Below are 17,658 nucleotides of genomic sequence, written 5' to 3'. Positions count from 1 at the left end.
CAGCTGTTGTAGGGCTGGCAGGATAGGATGGTCAATTCTGGCTGCTGCAGTGGGGAGAGTGAGCAGGCGCAGGGTCATGAGAAGGGCTGGTTGAGACTCTGACCTAGAGTGCAGTCTAAGTGGTACCAAGCTTGGGCATATACTAGAGGGGACAAATAGGATGCTTCCAGCTCTCGAGGCTGTGTTGAGGTCATGAGTACTGGACCAAGTTATCACAGTATTAAACTCTAGGGGGGAGTGGGGAAGTGCTGGAAGAAGAGCCGGGGTCCCATACAGAGCACCCCCTGAAGGCTGTGCTGTGTGCCCCCCCACCCCAGGAGGAGATCTCCAAATATGACAAGATCTGTGAGGAGGCCTTTGCCAGGTCCAAGGATGAGAAGATCTTGCACATTAAGCACTGGCTGGACTCCCCCTGGCCTGGTGAGTTGAGGACGAGGCAAGCCTCCACCTACCCTGAGCATCTCCTAGACTCAGACTGCACTGAGACTGTCCGCCTTCTCATGCCTCACCTGGGCCAGGGTTTGCTTTCCAGGAGAGAGAGGAGCCAGTGGCCAGGGAGATGGCTCAGGTGGCTTACCTACCCCCGAGGTTATTCCTACAGTTGTGGTCTGGCTTCTCCTGAGTGGAACATAAATAGGAGAAATCTAAAAGAACCAAAATGCAGCCATGTTCACTTCGTCCATCTGTCTCCACCCCCGTATAGGTTTTTTCACTCTAGATGGGCAGCCCCGCAGCATGTCCTGCCCCTCCACGGGTCTGACAGAAGACGTTCTGACACACATTGGGAACGTGGCCAGCTCTGTACCTGTGGAGAACTTCACTATTCACGGAGGTGCGAGGCCACACCACCCTTTGGCAGTGCAGTGCTGGGGTCCAGTCCAGTGCACCATGGTCCCTCCCTCTATTCCCACTGTTCCCTCCTCACCCTGAGGTATGGTCCTCAGCCAGCCCAGCCGGAACAGAAGGGATGAGCCATCACCTCCATCCCCTGGCAGAATCTGCACTCAGCCTCCCTCCCTAGGCAGTCAAGACGCCCAGAAGCTGGAAGCAGTACTTTCATCACAGACAGTGGGGTGGGGTGGGGTGGGGCACTGTGGGCACTGAGCACGCCATCTCTGCAGGGCTGAGCCGCATCTTGAAAACACGAGGAGAGATGGTGAAGAACAGGACAGTGGACTGGGCTCTGGCGGAATACATGGCCTTTGGCTCCCTTCTGAAGGAGGGCATCCATATCCGACTGAGCGGGCAAGATGTGGAGCGAGGCACTTTCAGGTAAGGCTTCAGAGTCACAGCCCAGGGGGGGGAGGGCTCTGGTGTTTTAGCTTCCAGAAGAAAATCACTTCTGGAGAACAGTCCTTTGACCCCACTGTCTTGGGCGCAGGAGTTTGGTTTGGACACTTGAGGACAAACCCTTGTTTGCGCTCTGGTTGGGACACTTGAGGACAAACCCTTGTGCTCGCTAGTGTGAGGGTTGGGAGTGGAGATGGGTCTGGCTCCCGTCTGACAGTATGTTCTTCTGCACCAGCCACCGCCACCACGTGCTGCATGACCAGAACGTGGACAAGAGAACCTGCATCCCCATGAACCACCTCTGGCCCAACCAGGCTCCCTACACCGTGTGCAATAGCTCTCTTTCCGAATATGGGGTTCTAGGTGAGCACCCCAAGCCTGCGAGGCCTTCCTCGGCCCCTGCCCCCTCCCTGCCTGTGTCCTCCCCCAGCCTGCCCACCCCCACCATCTGATGCTGGGTCACGGTCTTCTCCCCCAACCCCATTCTGTAGGCTTTGAGCTGGGTTTCGCCATGGCCAGCCCCAACGCGCTGGTGCTCTGGGAGGCTCAGTTTGGCGACTTCCACAACACGGCCCAGTGCATCATCGACCAGTTCATCTGCCCAGGACAGGCCAAGTGGGTGCGGCAGAATGGCATCGTGCTGCTGCTGCCCCATGGCATGGAGGGCATGGTGAGCCCCACCGGCACCACTCTGGGCTTCCCTGACAGAGGCTTCCAACTGGGCATGCCTGTCCTGTCCTGCTCCACTTCTGAGAAGCAGGCAGTGGCGAGGCCTCTGCAACACAGCTTGGGTTTTTTGCTTTTTGTTTTCATGCAGCACCAGAGAATACACTCTGGGCCTTTTTCTGTTCTTTTGAGAAAGTGTAGAGAGGAGGTGAGGTGCTAGGAGCCTGAGGTGCTTAGTGCCCAGGGTGTTGCTCCCTGGTGGTGCAGCTTGAACCCAGTGACCTTGCTCATAGTAAGGCCAGCATCCTGCCAGATGAGCTAAACTCCTGGACCCTGCAGTGCAGGCCTCCGTCTCAGGTCTGGAAGCCAGAAGCAGGAATGCTGGGCCCTGAACTAGTGTGGCACATGCTCTCCCCCCCTGCACTGGGTGGGCAAAAACTGAACTGCCATCAGGAATAAAGGTATGGCAGCAAGCGGGCACTGTCCTCACATGCAAAGCTCCTGAACTGTGACTGTCTGCTTGCAGGGCCCCGAGCACTCCTCTGCCAGGCCAGAGCGCTTCCTGCAGATGTGCAACGATGACCCAGACGTCCTGCCGGTGAGAAGAGTGGCCACCTCAATGCTGTCCTCTGTGGAAAGGGCCATCAGTCAAATGGGTCTAGGCACCCCTAAAAGAGCCTGCCTTAGAGCTCACTGTGAAATCTGCACTGTACGCTTTGAGGAGTAATGCTCAGGCAAACTTTTTTTTGAAGATTTTACTTAATCTTTTTAAATTTACATTGGATAGAGACCTAGAAATTGAGAGGGAACAGGGAGATAGACACCTTTCAGCACTGTTGCACTGCTTGTGAAGCTTTGTCCCTCCATGTGGGGACAGGGGGCTTGAACCTAGGTTCTTGCACACTATGTCCAGCCAGGTGCAGTCACTTAATCTTTCAGTTTATTACTGGATACAGAAGTTGAGAGGGCAGGGAGAGGTAAAGAGGGAAAGAGATGAAAAAAAAAAAAAAAACAGGGAAAGAGATGGAAAGACACCTGCAGCCTTCTTTACCACGCCTGAAGCTTTCCTCCTGCAAGTGGGGCCGGTGGCTTGAACCTATGTCTTTGCACATGGCAATGTGTGTGCTTAACCAGATGTGCCACCTCCTGGCCCCTATTTTTTTTTTTTTTTCTTATAAAAGGACAGAAATTTGGGTCAGGTGATGGCGTGCCTGGTTGAGTTCTCAAGGACCTGGCTTCAAGAATCCAGCCCCCAACTGTAGGCAGAAAGCTTCATGAGGGGTGACGCAGTGCTGTGGGTGTCTCTTTCCCTCTCTGCCCCTTTCAATTTATCTATCCCAAAATAATTATTTTTTGCCTCCAGGGTTGTTGCTGGGGCTTGGTGCCTGTACCATGAACCCACTGCTCCTGGAGGCTATTTTTTCCCCTTTTGTTGCCCTTGTTGTTTATCATTGCTGTTATTGTTGTTAGTAGTATTGTTGTTGTTGTTGTTGGATAAGACAGAGAAATGTAGAGGGAGGAGAGAAAGACAGACACCTGCAGACCTGCTTCACCATCTGTAAAGGGACACCCCCCCCCCCCGCTGCAGGTGGGGAACCAGGGTGTCTCTAACCAGGATCCTCAGGCCGGTCCTTGCGCTTCACACCATGTGGGCTTAATGTGCTGCGCCACTGCCCGGCACACCCAAACTTTTTTATCAACTGTTTTTTTTTTCTTTATTGGGGGGATTAATCATTTACAGTCAAAAGTAAAATACAGTAATTGGTACATGTGTAACATTTCCCACTTTTATTTATATATACATACATATGTTGTTGTTTTTTTAAATCAGAGCACTGCTTAGCTCTGGCTTATGCTGATGCGGAGGACTGAACCTGGGACTTAGGAGCCTCGGGCATTAATCTTTGTATTACCATTATATTTTCTATCCCCCACCGATATTTCCCAGTTCTCCACATAATAGTTCAGCCCCTCTAGATCCTCCTCTGCCATCATGTTCCAGGACTTGAACCCTCCCCCCAACTTTTACTTTAGTGCAATATACCCCTCTTTTTTTTCCCTTTTGTTGCCCTTATTTTTTGTTGTAGTTATTATTGTTATTGATGTTGTCATTGTTGGATAGGACAGAGAAATGGAGAGAGGAGGGGAAGACAGGGGGAGAGGAAGATAGACACCTGCAGACCTGCTTCACTGCCTGTGAAGCGACACCCCACCCATGCAGGTGGGGAGCTGGGGGCTTGAACCCGGCTTTGCACCATGTGCACTTAACCCGATGTGCTACCTCCCGACTCCCTACTCAGTCATTCTTAAGAGGTATTAATGACCAGAGGAGAGAGCCAGAGCATCATACATGTGGTGCTGGGAATCAGTCTCAAGACTTCATGCTTGAGAGTTCAACACTTCGTTGTTTTGCCTCATGTGCCTCGATTTTATTGATTTATGAGAACCAGGGCATCACTCTGATATATGTGATGTCAGGGCTTGGGACCTCCTGCCTACGGGCCCAGTGCTCCAGCTACTACTGTGCCACATCCTGGGCCTCACAGCAAACATTTTATAGGAAAGATCACCAAGGTGGTTTTAGTGAAACTTTGAGCTGAAAATGATCGGGAATCCATCTCTAGGAAGAATCGGTGGGTTTTAGGTAAAACGTACTGTCTCATGCAGGGCTGTAGTGGCAAAGGAAATAGGAGGGGCAAGTTCACTAGTCCCCAAGCACCCCATATGGTAGTCAGCTGTCGGTGTCCCCTCAAGCTTCTTTCTCCAAGTGAGCAGTAGTGGCTGTGAGGCCGGGGCCATGGTTATCTTCTGAGGCCATCTGTCCCCACACCTCCCATAGCTGTACTCAGTGTCCCCTGGCCTCTGGCCGCTCCCTCCCTGCTGCAGGACCTGGCAGAAGCCAACTTTGACATAAACCAGCTCTATGACTGCAACTGGGTTGTCGTCAACTGCTCCACCCCCGGCAACTTCTTCCATGTGTTGCGTCGCCAGATTCTCCTGCCCTTCCGAAAGCCAGTAAGTGTAGGGGGTAGACTGCTCAGATGGGCCTGGCTGACCTGTGGAGTCTGGAGCCCCAGCCCAGTGGGGATGCCTGAATGGGGAGATGTGGGGTGGGCGCTATGAGGAAATGGAGCTTCTTCTCATTGCAGAGAACACAGTGATCAGCCCAGATCCCAGCCCTATAGTCATGGCCTGAGCAGCTCCTTTCTGTGGAGCTTCCTCTGGGTTCCTCAGTCTGATCCATCATGAACTTGTGATTCATTTTCAGTTGATCATCTTCACCCCCAAATCCCTGCTACGACACCCCGAGGCAAGATCTAGCTTCGATGAGATGCTTACAGGTAGGTCTGAGGGGAGAGACTGTGGTACTTTGTGTCCTGCCTGACACCTTCGGCTTTTACCCAGCTTGGGTGGAGAAGATAGCATAATGGTTATGCAGACACTCATGCTTGAGGCTCCTAAGTCCCGGACACCTACAGACCTGCTTCACCACCAGTGAAGTGACACCCCTGCAGGGGGCTCTAACCGGGATCCTTGGCGCCGGTTGTGCTTCTTTCTACTCCACACTACTATAAGCCAGAGCTGAGCAGTGCTCTAGTAAAGTGTGTATGTGTATGTGTGTGCACACATATAAGTGATAGAAGAGAGAACTAGGACATCACTCCAGCACATGTGATACTGGGTTGTGTTTTCTGATCCATCTTCCTACTCTGTGCCTTTTAATAGGTGAGAATTCAGGCCATTGATATTACAGATTGAAGATATTTTAATGCCATTATTATAGTTTCTAGTGTTCTGATATATGGCATAATTATTTTGATCTGACTTTATAGGAGACCTTTCAGAACTTCTTTCTGGGCAGGCTTAGTGATAGTTAATTATTTCAGCTGTTGCTTGTCTGAGAAGGTTTTTATGCTTCCATCTAGTCTGAATGACGGTGTAGCGGGATGTAGTAGTCTTGGTTGAAAGCCTTTCTCAGGAGTCAGGCAGTAGCACAGTGGGTTAAGCACATGTGGCGCGAAGCACAACTGGTACAAGGATCCTGGTTAGAGCCCCCAGCTCCCCACCTGCAGGGCTGTCACTTCACAGGCGGTGAAGCAGGTCTGCGGATGTCTATCTTTCTCTGCCTTTTCCTCCTCTCTCCATTTCTCTGTCCTGTCAACGACATCAATAACAACAGTAATAACTACAATAAAAAACAAGGGCAACAAAAAGGGAAAAATATATATGAGAAAACCTTTCTCATTGAGCACTCGACAGATATCTTGCTATTCCCTTCTGGCATTTGGTGTTTGTGTGGAGAAATCTGCTGCGAATCTTCTGAGTTTTCCTCTGTAGGTGACTTTGTTTTTCTCTTGCAGCCTTTAGAATCCTTTTTTTATTCTTATTCCTTTTCATTATAAATATGATGTGTCTTGGTGTCTTTAAGTCTGGGTTAATCCTGTTTGGGCCCCTCTGGGCTTCTTGAACCTTTGTCTTTTTTTTTTTTTTTAATATTTATTTATTTTCCCTTTTGTTGCCCTTGTTTTATTGTTGTAGTCATTGTTGGAAAGGATAGAGAGAAATGGAGAAAGGAGGGGAAGATGGGGAGAGAAAGATAAGACACCTGTAGACCTGCTTCACCATCTATGAAGCGACTCCCTTGCAGGTGGGGAGCCGGGGGCTCGAACCTGAATCCTTACGCTGGTCCTTGCACTTTGCACCACGTGCGCTTAACACGCTGCGCTACTGCCCGACTCCCAAACCTTTGCCTTTCATGTTGTCTAGACTGGAGAAGCTCTCAGTTATTATGTCCTGTAGAGTGCTTTCTTCCCCTCCCTCTCTTTCTTCCTCTGGCAAGCCAATAATATGTATATTTTGAAGTCATCCCACATGTCTGTTGTTGTTTTCAGTATTTCTTAATCTTTCTTAGTTTTCTCTAGTTCGTCCTGGATCTTGCTAATTTTGTTTTCTGCCTCATTTATTCTATTCTCTCTCCCCTCTGCTGTGTTCTGTATTTCAGCTATTTTGTTACCTTGTTCTGATTACTGTATTAGCTTGTTCAGCTAGTTGTGCTCTTAGCTCAGCTATTTCAGCTTTCAGCTCTCTAATTACCTCGAAATAGTGTTTTCTTTCAGTCTCATTTGTTGTTTCCCCATTTCTTTATTTTTTTTTAAAGATTTTATTTATTAATGAGAAACATAGGAGAAAGAACCAAGCATCACCCTAGTACATGTGCTGCCGGGGATTGAACTCAGGACCTCATACTTGAGAGTCTGATGCTTTATCCACTGCGCCACCTCCCAGACCACTCCCCATTTCTAATGACTTTGCTTGCAAACTCTTCCCTCACTCCTATAACTAATTCCTCAATTAACATTTGGATGTTGACCTCATTCTTCTGTGCTTCTACCTTTGAGGGGATTTTAGCTGGGCTTTTGGCCTGGTTCATTTCTCCAATGTTTCTTCTTGGTTTAAATATTTTATATAGTATGTTATGAGGTCCCTCTGTCAATACTTTTATTTTTTAAACATTTATTTCCTTTTGCTGCCCTTTTTGTTTTATTTTTGTAGTTATTATTGATGTCATTATTGTTGGATAGGATAGAGAGAAATGGAGGGAGGGGGAGAGAAAGACACTTACAGACCTGCTTCACCGCTTGTGAAGTGACTACCCTACAGGTGGGGAGCCGGGGCCTTGAACTGGGGTCCTTTGCGCCTCAGTCTCAATACTTTTAGACCACTGATCACTCTTGCTTGGGTTGACTTGTGCCTAAGTAAGGTACTTAAATAGTTCACAGTTGTGGGAATTAACAGTTGTTTTCAATGTTATCTCAATTCCTGAGTTGAAGCACAGTGGCTGTTAAGGCCTCTTTTCTTTTCCTTCCCTGTAGGCTATGGGAGCCTGAGAGCTTTTTAACTATAACTAGGCTTTTTTAGCTTAATCACTCACTCCTGACCAAGAGATAAATCAGGGTGGGGGAGAGATAGCACAGTGGTTATGCACAGAGACTCCCACGCCTCTAGGATCCAAAGCCCCGGACTCAATTCAGCTGTTCTTGCAGCAGTCAGAGCCAAGCTGTAAGTACTACTTGACCTGTGAGTTTCCAAACAAGTACCGTTTATACTCTGTGGGTTCTATAGCAGTTATTCACTGTGTCTCCTCAATTCATCAATCAGGAGAACAATGTGAAAAGGCTCCCACTATACAGCCCCACCTCTAGCCCACTAGAGTGTGGTCTTCTCCTGAGTTTCCTGGCCAGTTCTTTGCCCCTTAATGTCAGCACAGGGCCTCCTGGCTGCTATTCGAGCCTCCTAGAGACAGTAGCAATGGAGACTCTCAGTTGCATTTAGTGAGTCTTAGGCGAGTCCTCTCTTCCCTTCAGCACTCTCTGTTGGTAAAACAGACTGGAGGTGGTGCCTCAACCAGCAAACTGCCTGACTGTTACCAGCAGCTCAGAAGTAGATATGGGCTTTATCCCCAGGAGTTTCTCCTTAGGCTCTTCTCTGTCCATGAGCCACACGTGTTTGCACTCACTAGTGATTTGGTGGGTTGCCAAAGTAGTTCTAGTCCTGTCTTGTTGTGGTCCCAGGTGATCTCCTTTGATAGTCCTATTTGACGGGAAGAGAGCCAGCACGTGATACTGGGGACTGAATTTGAGACCTCATGTTTGAGGGTCCAGGACTCTAGCACTTGCACCGCCTCCCAGGATGCATATACCAGATACATGAAGTGAGCCTGAGGCAGGGCTCGCCCCCCTCCTAGAGACAGCTGGCCCTCAGGAACAGGGAAGGCACTAAATGATAGGACCTGCCAGGCCCTGTGCCAACTCACTGACACCAAATGAGTCTGTCAGCATTGAGATTGCCACCTGCTCAGCTGTGGCTGGGTGTCTCACCATACACAGCCCACTCATCCCTAGACTCTGAGCAGGTGAGTTCACCTTCCTTGAGTCCTCTGTTGAGGCAAGCCTCTTGGTTTTTGCCCTGTTTTTTTTGTTTTTGTTTTGTTTTTTTAATGAAATACACGCCACACAAAACCATCTTTCAGTGTATCTGGCTCAGGGCCATTAGTTCGCACAGTCATTGTGCAGCTGTCCTCCTCATCCCTCTCCAGAACTGAAACTGAATTAAGCAACCACTCTCAGTCCCATTGTGACCCTAAGTAACGCATCTGAATGGAATCTTTCCTAACTGTGTCTGTGGTGAACTAACTTCATTAGAATCTCCTTTCCTCTTAAGATTGTCCTATGCATAGATAAGCCATACTTTGGTTATCTGCTCGTGGACACTTGAGATGCTTCTGTTTTAGCTACTAAAGGAGTAATCCTGCTTTAAGGTTGGGTCTACATATGTCTCCTCAAAACCTTTTTTTAAAAAAATTTATTTATTAATGAGAAACAGAGGAGGAGAAAGAACCAGGCATCACCCTGGTACATGTGCTGCCGGGGATTGAACTCAGGACCTCATGTTTGAGAGTCCGATGCTTTATCGACTGCGACACCTCCCAGACCACTCAAACCCCTCTTTGCAGATTTTGTGTGGGCCCTCAGAAGTGGAATTGCCAGGTCATGTGATTTGATGGATTTTTTTGAGGTGCTAGACTATTTTCCTTGGCACAGGATTGAGTGCCCACCAACAGAACGCAAGGGGTCCAGTTTCTCCATCTTGGCCAGCACTTCTGATGGGGAGGGGGGTGGGCTGCCTTTTTTGCAACAGCCATTCTAGTGGGCATGAAGAGTTGCTGCCATCTTCATTTCCTGGTGATTCATGGTGTTAAACATCTTTTCATGTGCCTATTGGCCATCTAGCTGTCTTTATTTCCCAGAGCCATGCTCAACTCTGGCAGGGATTGAACCTGGAACCTTTGAAGCCTCAGGCATGAAAGTCATTTTGCAAAACAATTATGCTGTCTCCCCATGCCTACTTGTCAGTTTTTTTGGTTTTTTTTTTTTCCTTTATTGGAGGTTGTTTTTTTTTTTTTTTTTTGCCTCCAGGGTTATTGCTGGGACTCAGTGCCTGCACCATGAATCCACGACTCCTGGAGGCCATTTTCCCCCTTTTGTCACCCTTGTCATCATAGCCTTGTTGTGGTTATTATTACAGCAGTAATAAAACTTGAGCTATAAATGAAAGTTTGACTAAGTTATACTGTTCGTTGTTGGATAGGACAGAGAAATGGAGAGAGATGGGGAAGACGGGGAGAGAAAGACACCTGCAAACCTACTTCACCGCCTGTGAAGCAAGTCCCCACAGGTGGGGAGCCAGGGGCTTGAACCAGGATCCTTACGCCAGACCTTGTACTGTGTGTCACTTGTGCTTAACCCGCTGTGCTACCACCTGACCCCCTATTGGGAGGATTGTTTTACAGTCGCCAGTAAATGCAATAGTTTGTATATGCATGACATTTCTGTTTTTCACATAACACAACCTACACCAGGTCCTCTGTCATCCAATTCCAGGACCTGTACTCTCCCCATATACTTTTACTTTGGTGAAGTACACCAAATGTCACTGGTTTTGATTTTCAATTTTTGGGTTCATTTTAAGTGTAAAATATATATACACACACACATATACATACACACACACATATACATATACATATATATCACTGCTTGGAGCAGCTTCCTGCAGTCAGCCATTAATATATAGAGATAATTTCTAATCAGAGTGTGTCACATATGTCCTCAACGTGAACTCTTGTGTGCTTTATTTCACGAACTTTGAGGCTTCCTGAAGTTGACCCTGTTCCTGGAAGCACCACCCCAACCATGAGCAGATACCTGGAATTCGCTCCGGGTGTGTGGGAGGTGCTCCTGTTGGGAAACTCAGGAGGCATCTGAGCATCTGCTGGGCGCTCACAAGTGCTTCCCCAGGCTTATGTGGCACCACTCAGGTGGGGTGCAGCCTCAGAAGAGTGAACTGCTCCCTCTTGCTCTTCAAGGCTGGCTGCCTACAGTGTCATCTATCATGTGGGTTTTCTAGTCCTGTTAATTTTTTTAAATCTTATTAATGTGGTGGTCCGGAAGGTGGCGCAGTGGATAAAGCATCAGACTCTCAAGCATAAGGTCCTCAGTTCAATCCCCGGCAGCACATGTACCAGAGTGATGTCTGTCTCTTTCTCTCTCCTCCTGTTTCTCATTAATAAATAAATAAATAAATAAATAAATAAAATCTTTTTTTAAATCTTATTAATGTGAATGAGAAAAGCAAAGAATCACAGAATTGGGCACCTCATGCTTAAGTCCAATGCTTGACCCACCTACCTCCCAGGCCACTATCAAGTTCTGTATTTTATTTTTTTAAGAAATTATTTTTTTATTATCCTTATTTATGTATTGGGTAGAGAAAGCCAGAAAGTGAGAGGAATGGGAAGGGAGAAAGACAGATACCTGCAGCCCTGCTTCACCACTTAAGAAGCTTTCCTCCTGCATTTGGGAACTGGGGAGCTTGAACACTGTAATATGTGCTCTCAACCAGCTGTGCTATCACCCAGCCCACAGTTTTTTGTTAGTTTGTTTTTTTATTTTTAATATTTATTTATTTCCCTTTTGTTGCTCTTGTTTTTATTGTTGTAGTTATTATTATTGATGTCATCGTTGTTGGATAGGACAGAGAAATGGAGAGATGGGGAAGACAGAGAATGACACCTGCAGACCTGCTTCACCGCTTGTAAAGCAGCTCCCCTGCAGGTGGGGAGTCATGGGCTCGAACTGGGATCTTTACTCCCGTCCTTGCGCTTTGCGCCACCTGCGCTACGTTACCACCCGACTCCCAAGTTTTTATTTTACAAGAGCATTTGTCAGCTTTGGCTTATAATGGTCCAGGAGATTGGATCTGGGACTTCAGGACCTCAGGCATGAGTCTCTTAGCATAACCATTATGCTATCTACCTTCATTCCCCCACTCCCCCACTCTACCCCCCACTACCATGTTCTTAAGGCTCAGGTCAGAACGCATGCTAGGGTGACTGACATTCTGGAGAAGCATTCCTCATCCTCAGGAACTGCCAGCACAGAAGGCAGCACTAGCTCAAGCGCAGCTGCAGAGAGGGCCCTGTCCTCAAAAGGACCCCCCTGCTCCCTCTTAGGAACCCACTTCCAGAGGGTGATCCCCGAAGATGGGCCTGCAGCCCAGAGGCCAGACAGTGTCAAGAGGCTCCTCTTCTGCACTGGCAAGGTGTTCTACGACCTCACCCGTGAGCGCAAAGCGCGAAGCATGGAGGAGCAGGTGGCCATCACCAGAATTGAGCAGGTGAGGGTGCAGCCGGCTGCCACTGGGGGGCACCAGTCCAGCTCACGGCTCAGCCATCCTCTCCTGACCACGGACTCTGCTGTCTCGCCAGCTGTCCCCGTTCCCCTTTGACCTCCTGCTTCATGAGGTGCAGAAGTACCCCAATGCTGAGCTGGCCTGGTGCCAGGAGGAGCACAAGAACCAGGGCTACTACGACTATGTGAAGCCTAGGCTGCGTACCACCATCAACCGCGCCAAGCCTGTGTGGTAAGGACTGGGGGCTGGCCTGACGGTTGGGCCCCCACCACCCTGGCAGCCCCCACTCACCCCACCTGCCCCCAGGTACGCCGGCCGGGACCCTGCTGCTGCTCCAGCCACCGGCAACAAGAAGACCCACCTCACGGAGCTGCAACGCCTCCTGGACACGGCCTTTGACCTGGAGGCCTTCAAGAACTTCTCTTAAGCGCTGCCTGGACCTGCTCAGCCCCCTCACCCACAACTCCCCCCTCCCCCCCCCCCCCACACACACACTGCACACTCCTGTGCTCACTTAGGAATTAGGCTTCTTCTCCCACCCCCAAGCCAGGCACTCCTGTTGGGCCCAAGACCTTCATGGAGGTAGAGGGAGCCCCACTCTGTCCCCCCACCCACTTCATCTGGCAAAGGGCTTCCGGTCTTGGCCCTAGATGCCTGGGAGGAGCCATCACTGTCAGTGTTTTGGTGGGTGCAGAGTTTTGGCAGAGGCTCTGATGCCCAGAATAGCACCGGGTGAGCAATAACCGAGCCCAGCCTGGCACACAGGGCAGGACCACTCTGCTGTTTCTGTCCCTACCCTTCCAGAGGCCCCGGGCAGCTCCACAGGTATGTCTGGGTCCTCCCCTTACTTGACCATCTTCCCTCTGTCCCCGTCACACCGTGGAGACTGCATTCTCTCTACTGGGTCAAAGCCAGTCAGGGGAAAAGGGACAAGGAGCAGCGTGCAGCCGAGGAGCCAGCCCCTCCCACCTATCACAGGGACAGATATGATTTATTTATTTTGGTTAAAGAGAACAAAAACTTTGCATTGCATTCGGCTTGACCCATAAACTCAGTTGTCCTTGTACCCACCCTGCTGCCATGTTCTTGTGTCGCGCCTGTTCCCCCTTCCCGCTCCAGCTGAGCCAGGCCACACCACCTGCCCCAGTCCTGTCCCCCACCCCCAAGGGACTCTGGGCTGAGTGCATGGACAGTGCCTTCAGGACCCACTCCATCAGCCTCCATATGGCTGGCAGTGATGGGGGCAAGGGAGCACACCAGCTGGGAGTGACTTCTGACCTCTGCACCCCCCTCCAAGAAGCCAACCTGGTGGTGGCATGGATGGGGCTCAGGTGTTGTACCCAGTGTCTCCATTGGAGGAAAAGCTGTGCCCACCGGGGTCCTGACATCTCTGGTAGGAGTAGAGAGACTCGGAAGCATCACCCTTACCTGCTTCTGCCCCAGTAGCTGGAACTGGATAAAACAGCACAGAAGTCCTTTGCCCACATTCCAGACAAGCCACATCAATGTGTGCAAGACAACCCCAGCCCCCTGCAGCTGGCTGTGCACATGGAGTCTGCTCTCCTCCCATCACACAATGAGGAATTGGCAGGGAGGGACAACCTGGTTTCTTTCCAGGAATGGCTCTGCCCCCCCACCCAGTCTTGCCTGCAGGGACTCACTCCTGCTCCTCCACACCTTTACCAAATCCCTCACCTTCACCTTTGACTTCTCGCCCCCATCCACCAGGATTCTCGTTTGCCACGGACTGGGAGAGTTGGGAGTGATTGTTCGACCTCATGCCCTTTCCTTTCCACTTGGGTGGAAATGTGGTGATATCTCTTCATCTCGTTTATTCTGATTTCCCTCCTGCTTCCTCTACTCCAAAAGTTAACCTTTTAGAATAGTTTAGCAGCGTGGGAGTCGGCCCAGTGAACTCAGGCATGGGTGCCAAGTTCAGTCCCCAGCATCACTTGTGCCAAGGCGATACTCTGGTTCCTTTTTTTTTTTTTTCCTCTGTCATTTTTTTAGAGACCACATCACCAAAGTTTTCAGTGCAGTAGGGACCAGGCTTGAACTTGGATCACATAGATGGCACAACAGCACACTGTTCAAGTAAGCTATTTTGATGGTCCTCCTTAACTTTAAAAAAGAGTTTAGCAACCCAGATGGCTGTGCAGTGGTACCGCTTTGGACTTGCAAGTACAAGGTCCTAAGTTGCCAGAGCTCACGTGGGTTGGCTCTCAGCCAGGAAGGTAAACGACCCGTTCTCCCTCGCTCGTTCAAGGGATGACGCAAAATAGAGACAAGAGACACTGAGGAGAATTGAGGCACTCATTTAATGGCAGACAGACATGGGCTTAAATAGGAATTCAGACAAAGAACATATTTCAAATATGTCAGCAATTACAGGTTTCTTAAAGGTCAGCTTGCCCCTATGGTAGGGGGGGCTGGTATGACAGTAATTGATGATATACATAAAGGTCAAGACAATTATTCTCCATGATGCAAGCAACTTAATTATCCAAAGGTATTTGAGAGAAACATAGGGGTTAAACCAGCAGGGTGAGATAGAAGATAAACAAGCTTGATAGATATCAGAAGGCTATAAGGAAATAATGTTTGGAGTTTCACTGACTGAAGTCAAGGAGGTGTTTGATGGAGTATGCTTTCTCTAGTGATCAAAAGTGAGGTGATTGTGTGAACTCTGGGTGACTATGTGAACTTTGAATGAACCTTAAGGCAGGCAGCCATGTGGCCTGCAGTTAATGGGGAGAGGCAGTGAGGTTTCTGTGGGCTTGAGAGTCTGAAAGGGAAGAACTGAGTCTGAGAGTGTTTTTTCCCCTTTGCTCATCTCGGTTGAGAGAGACTAACAAGGGGGTGTCTTTCCCAGACCTCCATCCAAGGATGGGGGGAGTTTTCCCTAAGCTCTATCAAGCTTACACATAGCCCCACACCAAGTACAACCCCCCACAGTACCACACATGCAGAGCAGTGAAATTGCATGTGTGAGGTTCCACAAAATAGGTGTTTTTAAAGGATTTTTTGGGGAGTTGGGTGGTGGCGCAGCGGGTTAAGTGCAGGTGGTGCGAAGCGCAAGGACCAGCGTATGGATCCCGGTTCAAGCCCCCAGCTCGAACACAGGTGGTGAAGCAGGTCTGCAGGTGTCTGACTTTCTCTCCCCCTCTGTCTTCCCCTCTCATTTCTCTGTCCTGTCCAACAATGACATCAGTAATAACTACAACAATAAAACAAGGGCAACAAAAGGGAATAACTTTTTTTTTTTTGTAATTTAAGTTAAGCAGCCCCATAGACAGTTTGTTGAGAGAGTACAAGACTTAGAGGTGTGAGGTCCAGAATTGCATTCCCAGCACTGCATGTGCCAAAGTGTTACTATAGTTCTGAGTTTAGCACCTAATTCCTTGAAGGGCACTGGGCTGTGGATCTAGGCATATCATCTTAGTTCTGGAGCTGAGTTGTGAGCAGAGGGAACAGGATAGCAGGCAGTCTAGGCATCTAGCTCCAGGGTGGCTACTTTACCAGGAGTGAGTGCGAGAAGCAGAGGTGGCGCTCACAGCCAGGAACCTGAGGCTGCAAGGCACTTTAAATGAGAGCTCTGGCTCGGGGGCCAGACATCAACAACCACAACAATGATAAAAACAAGGGCAACAAAAAGGAAAATAAGTTATTTTTTATAAATTTTCATGCTAAGGGAGTCGGGCTGTAGCGCAGCAGGTTAAGCGCAGGTGGCGCAAAGCACAAGGATCGGCATAAGGATCCCGGTTCGAACCCCGGCTCCCCACCTGCAGGGGAGTCGCTTCACAGGTGGTGAAGCAGTTCTGCAGGTCTTTCTCCATCTTCCCCTCCTCTCCATTTCTCTGCCCTATCCAACAACAATAACTACAACAACAACAAAAAACCCAAGGGCAACAAAAGGGGAAATAAAATATTAAAAAATTGAGAGGGGAGGGAGAAGTAGGGACAAAAAGACACCTTCAGACCTGCTTCACTACTTGTGAAGCATCCCCCCTGCAGGTGGGGAGCTAGGGGCTTAAACCCAGATCCCTGCATTTAGTACTATGTGCACTTAACAAGGTGAAGCAGGTCTGAAAGTGTCTCTGTCTCTCCCTCTAACTCTTCCTCCCCTCTTAATTTCTCTGTCCTATTCAATAAATATGAAAAATGGCCACCAGGAGCAGTGGATTCACAGCACAGTAACCAAGCCCCAGCAATAACCCTGGAGGAAAAAAATCCAACACTCCATTGTACCACCTCTCAGGTTCCAGCCATGGACTTTCAAGTTTGAAGTCTCAAATTCAATTTCCAGCATATGTGTGCCAAAGTGATACTCTAGTTCTCAAGAAGTACACATGGGTTTTTTAATTTATTCATTAATGAGAAAGATAAAGAACCAGACATCACTCTGGTACATGTGCTGCCGGGGATTGAACTCAGGACCTCATGCTTAAGAATCCAATGCTTTACCACTGTGCCACCTCCTGGACCACCACACGTTTGTTTAAAGAGACACAGACTAGAACACTGCTCAGCTTTGGCCTTATGGTGGTGTGGGGGATTGGGCCCTGGGCACTTTGGAGCCTCAAGTATGAAAGTCTTTCTGCAGAACCATTATGCTGTCTCTTCCACCCCACAAATCTTAAAAAGAAAAATGGTTAGAGATGTGGCTCAGTAGATCACTTGCTTAGATTGTGAGGTTCCAGGTCGGATCCCTGGCACCACATATGACCAATATGCTCTGGTGGCTTGACACCTGTGGCTTTACTACACCTTGAAGCTTCGCTCTTTAAGGTGGAAACAGGCTGGGGTGGCTTGAACCCAAGTTCTCACACTCAAACGTGTACGCTCTACCCGGTGCACTGACACCCAACTCCACATGAACATATTTAATACCACTCAACTGTACATTAAAACGTGAAAATAATAGTTTGTATTTTATCACACTCAAAAGCGTTGGTAGTCGGGACAATAAGTAAGGTACTTAAAGTGTCACAATAGCACTTGAGGTGCCAGATGATCAGAGGTAGCTTCTCCTGTTTGGAATGCGACTTGACGGTTTTCACCAGGGTGGCTCTGCAGCGCCAACTAGCAGCCAACTAGTACTCACCCATCAGGGGCGTGCGGACGCTGGGTCACCTCCGCTGACCAGCACCGCCCATCGAAGACCACGCCCACCTCGGGCAGGGCCCGCCCCTCGCTTGCAGGAAACGCAGGTGGCTCCGCCCACGTCGCAGCTGGAAAGGTGTGCATGGGTGGGGGTGGCGAGGGTCTGCACTGCAGGGTGCTGCGGGCCACTAGACGGTCCACCTCCTGACACTCTGCCGTCCCAGCCTAGCCTGTGGCCCGCGTTCTCCGCCCTCGCCCCCGCCCCGAGCCGCGGTTCGGGGCTCGGGGCTCCACTGCTCTGGCCTGGGGGCGGGCCCGGCGTACGGCGTCATGCATATGCATGAGCAG

At 49.4% G+C, this 17,658-nt stretch overlaps 1 protein-coding gene across 4 annotated transcripts in view; it reads left to right on the top strand.

Annotated features, from left to right (window-relative positions):
• OGDH (oxoglutarate dehydrogenase) overlaps window positions 1-13,273 on the top strand; it is an 84,567-nt gene extending 71,294 nt beyond the window's left edge. For all 4 annotated transcript variants that reach the window (XM_007524396.3, XM_007524397.3, XM_007524395.3 and 1 more), the window contains 11 exons: window positions 318-420; window positions 704-832; window positions 1,122-1,272; window positions 1,526-1,653; window positions 1,782-1,960; window positions 2,483-2,554; window positions 4,843-4,971; window positions 5,225-5,297; window positions 12,029-12,192; window positions 12,284-12,438; window positions 12,514-13,273. In XM_007524396.3, the coding sequence (XP_007524458.1) occupies window positions 318-420; window positions 704-832; window positions 1,122-1,272; window positions 1,526-1,653; window positions 1,782-1,960; window positions 2,483-2,554; window positions 4,843-4,971; window positions 5,225-5,297; window positions 12,029-12,192; window positions 12,284-12,438; window positions 12,514-12,634 (1,404 nt within the window). In that variant the 3' untranslated portion in view covers window positions 12,635-13,273. The remainder of the gene's footprint in view (window positions 1-317; window positions 421-703; window positions 833-1,121; window positions 1,273-1,525; window positions 1,654-1,781; window positions 1,961-2,482; window positions 2,555-4,842; window positions 4,972-5,224; window positions 5,298-12,028; window positions 12,193-12,283; window positions 12,439-12,513) is intronic.
• Window positions 13,274-17,658: the final 4,385 nt, after the last annotated feature.

Source organism: Erinaceus europaeus, chromosome 14 (assembly GCF_950295315.1).
Source record: "Erinaceus europaeus chromosome 14, mEriEur2.1, whole genome shotgun sequence".
NCBI lineage: Eukaryota > Metazoa > Chordata > Mammalia > Eulipotyphla > Erinaceidae > Erinaceus > Erinaceus europaeus.
This window is presented reverse-complemented; position numbering and strand designations above follow the sequence as displayed.